This window comes from Pteropus vampyrus, unplaced genomic scaffold, assembly GCF_000151845.1.
Source record: "Pteropus vampyrus isolate Shadow unplaced genomic scaffold, Pvam_2.0 Scaffold75, whole genome shotgun sequence".
NCBI classification, from domain to species: domain Eukaryota; kingdom Metazoa; phylum Chordata; class Mammalia; order Chiroptera; family Pteropodidae; genus Pteropus; species Pteropus vampyrus.
The window spans coordinates 2,269,039-2,276,614 of record NW_011888856.1 but is presented as its reverse complement, the minus strand read 5'-3'; the positions used below and the strand labels follow the sequence as shown (position 1 = coordinate 2,276,614).

At 42.0% G+C, this 7,576-nt stretch overlaps 1 protein-coding gene across 4 annotated transcripts in view; it reads right to left on the bottom strand.

The window, feature by feature from the left end:
* BMPER (BMP binding endothelial regulator) overlaps positions 1-7,576 on the bottom strand; it is a 250,531-nt gene that overhangs the window by 91,662 nt on the left and 151,293 nt on the right. For all 4 annotated transcript variants that reach the window (XM_023532027.1, XM_023532029.1, XM_023532028.1 and 1 more), the window contains exon 13: positions 2,288-2,624. In XM_023532027.1, the coding sequence (XP_023387795.1) occupies positions 2,288-2,624 (337 nt within the window). The remainder of the gene's footprint in view (positions 1-2,287; positions 2,625-7,576) is intronic.

Genomic DNA, 7,576 nt, shown 5'->3' with positions numbered 1-7,576 from the left:
GCAGAAAAAAAGAAACCCAGGATCTACCCAACCTTGGCCACCCTCACTTGAAAACCTATGAAGATGCCCTTCTTGGTTGGGGAGTGAGAGCATCTTCAGGGCATCTGACAGGCAGGATTGTCTATCTCCACCCTCCTGAGAATTGTTTTCAATACATTCCTGCCTCTTCCAGGAAGAAACGGCTGACCGGAGCTCTGCCATTCTACCACACATGGCATACCACAAGCTCGCCTGCCCCCACATCCCGCCTTCCAACCTGAATTCACGAATATCCCAAGAGCATTTTCATAAGCTCCCCAAATTTGATGCGCCTAGCCCCTTACACAAACAAGTGATGCCCAGTGAGCTGCTATAGCAACTTTCAAAGGCAGAAGGCAAGCGTCTGCCTGGTCACCTAGCAATTCCAGTTCTCCCTGTTCCTGTCAAAGCTGTTTCTCATGACTCCTGCCAGGGTGCTCATCATATTCCTGCTTGCAGTCCAGGGATCATAATACAAAATAAATCACCAAAGGGAAAAGAAAAAGGAATTTGCAGAAAAAAGGATTGATCTCTGCAGGCCTGCTCTCCAACTTGATTGTTTTCAACACATTCCTTTGAAATGGGATAAAAACCAAAAGTATAGACTGCTGGGTGCCTGGGAGAAGCATAGGCTTTCCATTCTATTTTAGACAGAGAAAGGCCCAAATGGAATTTGCAGCTGGGGTAGGGGAGCTTACCAAAGGGGCCTTACACTTGTTAATCACTTAATTAACAGCTGAAGAAATGATAGCAGCCAACAACTATCAAGCACTTACTCTGTGTGGGCACTGGGTGGGTCAAGCATATGCATTCACACTCGTAATCTCACTGAATCCGATGACAACTCTTCATGGTAGCTTCTTTTGCTATCCTGATTTTACAGATTAGAAAACTAAGGTTTTAGGGCTTAAATAATTGTTCAAGGCTGTAGAGCTGGGCTGGACTTTTCGCCTTGAGAGACCACAAAGTTCTTAATTGCTGTGCTTTACCGCTTCTCATCAGACCTTCGAGTGGTGGGCATTCGGATTCCAAATAAAACCCAGTTTGCCTGTCCAGGTGTTTACCTTACTCCGAAGACTTACATTAAAATCTTTCAATTTCAACAGACAAAGGGTGGGGTCAGTTTAGGGAGTGGCACAGGGAGGAGAAAGAGGGGAACCTACAGGATTCAAATTCCAACAGGAAAATGGATTGAAAGAGCTAAACATATGTGTTGGAGCCAAACGGTTTAGCAGATGGAGGCATATTCGGGGATTTGTGATCACAGGAATAGTCCTTTTTCCACCCCACTTTGAGCTGCCTTTACATAACTTTATCTTTTATGTCCAAAGATCAAATAATAATAATAAAAAAAAGATCACATTTAATGAGAACTAGGGAAAATATACTGGTGGCAATTAAAGAGTAAAAATAACTTCTCTGTGGCTTCAGACCACAGGCGTTTGCTCATTTTAAGAGGCACAGGCAAATCGCTTAAGGCCTTTTGGGCTGTGTTCATCTCACGCTTCCTCCCACACCAGTGGCAGTTAAAGTCATAGCCCTTGAACCCATGTAATTGTGTAGTAAGTGGAAGTACAAACTCATCAACTCATAAATGCGACCTCCTTTGTATGTCACATCCAAGTCTCCTGGTAACCAGTTGCTTTGTGTGGAGGGGGTGGTTAATCAGAGCAGGTTACAGACTCTCCACTCTTAGAGACCTTCCCTCCACCCTCAAGTTCTAACTCCTCTTTCCTCTGACTCTGGACACAAAGCCTCATTGTTGGCCAAGATTCAAGGAATCCTCACTCCACTGCCTTGTTTTCCACGTGCAGATCTGCTTTGGTCTAGATGACGAGGTCGACCAGAACTCTTCCTCAGGCCTAGGCTAACCCAGTGCACTTAAACATCCACAGGTGGCCACAGTGAGCCGGAAATCTCAACTCTGTACTATACCACCGGGTTTTCGGCCAGAATCTGGGAAGCACTCACCACTTAGAGTCAAGCTGGTAAAGTCCTGAGGTGTCACCAGTTTTCCAAAGAATCTGCAGGCCCTTGAAGATAGAATCACCTATAGGATATCACTCTGAAATACTCCCTGAAATTTCCTGATTTGAAATATATGCTGGGACTGACTCAAGATGGGATCAGCTGCTGAACAGAAAGACATGGGTACATTTACCCTGTACTTTGAGAGGCCTTGTTTTATATACCAAGAGATTCGATTCACTCTGTTTCAAAGTCGAGTCTATCCTCGGTCTGTAACCCAACCCCAGAACCCTGCACTTACCGGTAGAAAGTAGCATAGTCCACAGTGGAGTGGCAGGTCTGAAACTCCCAGGATTTGAGTTTCTGGCATTCACGATGGGCTCGAAGCTTTACCTTCACTGTCCCTTGACACAGTTCAGGCACTGGTTTTCTCTGGGGTCTGTTGCAGAACTCATTGGACTCCACCCTCCAGGACTCGGCAAAGTCATCCACATCAAACTTGAAGTTTCCATCTCCGCCAATTAAGTCATCACGCTTATGTCCATTATAGTTGCCACAGAGACCACAGAGTTTGCCCTTGAGATGGGGGGCAGCCATGACTTCTACAAAACTGTCTCCATCCCAGGATATTTCCAAACCTGGAGGAAAAGGAGAGGAAAAGGGGATCAACCACTCCCGAATCCAATAATAATTCCCAAGCGTGTACCTCCTCACAAAGCACATATGACTGTCCTCTTAACAAGGAGCACCAAGGGCCTATCCGAATTCCTGGTCACCTTTCATTCTTGCCATAGTGAATGTTGTGTGACATTACATGAATCGCTTATTTGTTGGGACTTAGAACTTTTAAACTGTATAAAGTTTGCTCTTATAATGAAGTCGTATGTACCCTAGTTTGACTCATAAATACTCATTGACCATGTTACCCTAGGGTATATATTTTTTGCCCTTTTCTAGAGTAATTATGTTGGTCCAAATCATTCTTTCACTTATGCAATGATTACTCTAATGTGGGAATAGAACAATAACAAAGGTGACAGTTTTTAATGTAGTTTTTTCTTTATCCTAAAATCCCCCCATATGATTATACCGAATATCAAATGAAAGTTTCCAAATTATTTGCTATAGTGACTGTATTAAAGCAATAAATATATATAGCTTCTGAATACATCCTCAACAGAAATGCTCATATAAATGAAAACATCTGGTCTCTCATTATTTTACAGTCATCTCTGAGACATGGATGGCTGTTTAATCAGTTTCCTAGGGTTGAGTTATTGTAAAACCCTTTGAACCTTTGTAGCCTCCATCCCTGAGCTGATCAGAAGCTTTAGCATTGGAGACATTGGAGGCTTCCAGGCCATACACAAAAATTCCTCCCATGCTAAATAGAATCAGGACAGAACAGTCCTGTTCACCAAGGACACGATCTTCACTCTGGAAGGGATGGAACGTAGGCCCCTCTTGGTTTGCTGAATTGACCATCTAAAACATCATAGTGTTTTTCTGAGCACATTCATATCTGTCCAGAAACTCTGGCCCAAGGCTGCTAAGAGCCACTCCAAACAATGACCCCACTGAATGTGTCACATAGAACAGCCAGATTATGCTGTCACAGGCAGGACAGCCAGGTTATCCTGTCATACGCACAGATCAGTCTGACTAGAAGATCAAGGATAAATGTTTTTGTACCCATCACGATATTGTGTATGAAGACACTGTTCATAAGGGAAAGAAAAGGCCTTAACGAAAAGCTTTTTGAGGTTCGACCCAAAGTAAACAACAAGCTCTGTTACTCAGTTTCTCTTTGTCTCAAGAATGTGTTAGAAGTGTTTCTTGCTGACCCCTGGTCCCACCTTGGCAATGTCTGAGCCCCCAGCGAATGGGTGAACTAGGAACCAGTAAATGCGAAAGAGCCAGCTGGGGCATGAACACTGAGAGAAATCTGCAGGGTCGATGTGCACATCTGCCCTAGGACTTCTCCTTATTCACCGTCACTATCTCCTAAGTGACAACCCACAGAAAAGGGCTCTTTTTAACAAAAAAAAAAAAAAAAAGAGAGAAAATCTCCCACGGATGTTTTTTTAATCTTACCCTTTGGGGTTTGTGACAAAAACTAGTCTTTCGTGTAGCCAATTCTGAGCCTCTGGCAGGAGGAACATGACTCTCCTCCTGGAAGACTCTGCCTTTGTTCTTGAAGGATCAGGATTAGGCTGATGAGCAAATGTTCAGAAGATGCTTAGAAGTTGGGGAATAAGGTAGTATAGGAAAGGATGGGGTAGAGGAAAGAATGGATTTCGCTTGGATGTAAAATTGGCATAAGGCAACATTAGAGTGCACTAAGATCAGTAAGAAATGCCCAGAAGTAAGACTCTAAAGCCAATATTCCCGACGTCAGGATATGATCCAAGAGGAAAGAAGTCTGGCCACACAACTGCCACAAGAAAGAGTTACAGGTATGTGTTAGGGAGAGTTATTGGTAAAATAAACCAGTGGTCTAAAATTAGATTTCTCAAGAAGGAAACAGAAAGGTCCACATGGAAATCACTGTATGGCTGTATGGTAAATGAAAGAAATACAAGTATTCTTAGTCCAAGGCAAAGTGTAGGGAAGCCTTCCTGGTTGAGATAAGAAACTGGGTTCAAAAAAGCAATTAAATAGAGTCAGCTAAAGAAACAAGAGAGAAAATCATAAGAAAGTCTCCCTTGGGAACAATTGATGAAGGGAAGCTAGCGATGGGACAAGGTCATTAGAGAAAGGACACACCGCTAGAATATCCACCTGCTGGGCTGACTTCCCATGTAGATCTGTGAGAAGACAGCTGTCAACTCAGACGGCCACACTGTCGTATCAAATGATTCATATTTCTTTATACCCCATCATTCAACACATTATCTGGCACACAGTATAGACTTTCTCAATGAATGAATTACCCTGCAAATTGATATATCGAATCTGTGAAGCTAAGGAAATTGAGAATTTCGTGCTAGTTAAGACATTGAAATAACAATTTTGAAAAGAGACAAGCAACCTATAATAAGATTTGTAATACACTCTCTAAGGTATAGAATAAACTTGACCTCATAAGCCTGTAGTCAGGCAGCTGCCCAGCAAGAGAAATGAGGGGAGAAAATCAATTTCATCCAACACTCTTAACTTTTACAGTATAATTCCAAAGATTTTTCCATGTGGCAAAATTTTCCAAACTACAAATCTCTTTCCTAGACAGCAGGCAAATATTCTTCCAAGTGCCACAAAAGTTGAGAATTTCCATCCAAAGGAGCGCCAACATCATTACTGACAATGATATAATAAATCTGAGACTTTGGGCAACTGAGTTCCTGGGCATTCAACCCACAGGGAACAAGCCAATCACTGTGTTTTGTTTAGTTTTGTTTTGTTTTGCAGTGGACGCATGATTCACGCATGATTAAGAAGATGCAGACCCACCGTGTTCTTAGTATACTCTTCTTAAAATTCTAGATAGCTCTTCATAAAACATAATTTCCAAAGTAAGAGAATAATTTATAATCCACTCCCTTTTCCTCCTCTTATCTTTGTTATTCTTATATTAAGAGGATTTTCATGGGCCAATGCTAGGCTTTATATTCTGAAGGGACAAAGTATTTGTCTACACATGCCTTTGTTTATTGTTGTATCATGTACATATGTGTTTTTATGATTTTCACCCTTTTGGTGAGTAAAATCCATGAAAAGTACATTACAGTAGTAAAAGGCAAAAAAAAACGAACAAGTTGTAATTGAAAAAATTGCTCCTCCAAAAGATATTTTAAGCAGGGATCTTCTGAAACGAAAATGAGATGGAAGCGTATGCTGGGGGTAGTCTCCTCTGCAGCTGGAATGAGTTTCCCGACTCTCTGCATGGGAAACTGGGTAGAAATAACTGGCAGAGTCGGAAGGCTAAAGCCAAAGCACATGTCACATCTGGGGATGTGAGCAGCAGCCACATTCCTTCCGCTGTGTGAAGGAAGGGTCTTCCAAATTTCCCTTCTCACCAGTGGATGTTTTGCTAACTTGTTCTTCACCCTTCAAATGTGTGACCTGGTGCTAGACCACTAGTTTGGGGCTTTTTCTTGGGGCGAGGAGAGTATGTGTTGTTGTTGTTTTATTTTGTGATTGCTTTTATTTGTTTTGCTTTGTTTTATTTTTTAGTTGTTATTGTTGCTTTTGCTGCTGTCCACTTAAAGGGGAGAGGAGGTACAAAATCAATAGGTACCCTGTAGCGATGCTTAAAAATGGATGGTTTTCTGTTCAGATTATACACAAAAGAAGAGAGAGAAATATATATTTTCCAGGTTCATCAAATGTCAAACTCTACCAAAAATAAAATAAACAGCCACACTCCTACGTGTTAATGCCTTTCAGGTGGACTCTACCTTCCAGGTAGAGTTGATGAAGCGAACAGATGGCAGAAAGGAAATATTTTTAAATTATTCGTTAAGTGCCAAGAGTTGGGTGGGGAGGTTTCTGGGGGTGGGCGGTGCTTTCTCAAGTTACTAAGCTTTGCTCTGTGCCCTCTGTACCACCCCAGTTGTTATCTGGTAAGCAGCTCCCGCCTAATCCCCCCCAGCGACACGGCCACCTGTGCTCCTCTGCCAGACAATTCTGTCGTGGAGTGCTGAGTCCATAAACCACAAGAGCAAAGACATTCCTCCCCATTTCCCATCCTCCAGCCACAAGCTTGATTTAAGCTGTTATTTTGAAGAAAGTAGGCTTTGATCATATGAGTTTATGAAATTTAAAAAAAACAAAAACAAAAACAAAAACCTATGGAAGAAGAACACTCGAAAGATATGCTGTGATATTTTAACTAGACAATCAATAAGTGCGAAAAGAAACTATCCCTCAGGAGTAGCGCAGGCTGAGATGGGTAGACTGGAGTGAAAAAGACGATTGTCTGGAAATGGAGTTGTTTTATTCAGAGGATAATCTCAAAGCAAGTTCAGTGCCCAGAGGACTAAGATTCTTCCCTAAGAAGCAGAAAGCTTCTGTGCTTCCCAGGCTGCAGGAAATTGTTCCGCTGAGTATTAAGGGCGCCACATAAATTACTTGCATCACGATAAAAGAGATGGAAAAATAAATGAAATTGTAAAACTAAGTTCAAGGCCTAGAAGAGTTAACTTCACTATCTAATTATGGTATGAATGATGTATTATTATTTCCTCAGTGGTGTCTTTCTTTTGCTCATTTTTACAATGTGGAATCCCAACAAAGAGCACACTTATCCCAGGAGGTATTGCCAGCCGCGAGAGGAACGGTATCAAACTTTCTAGACTTTTAGCAATCTTTGAGTATCCCTTATCCTTTTGCGAATTGGGCTGTGGTTGACTAATAATTTGCATATCAGTAGAATCCACTGTGCTCAGCTGGATTGCAAATGGATAGGCGAGGTGTTTCTAATTAGTGCTGTTAATAATGTGTCATCTTGTGCACAATTTACAAGGGAGCCACAAACTGTTCCCTATATCTGCAGAGTGGCCTGCCATTTGCATACAACAGCAGGTGTCTGAATTTTCTGAACAGGACTAATCCCTCTAAAGCTGAACGATCACAGCTTTTCACATGTGCC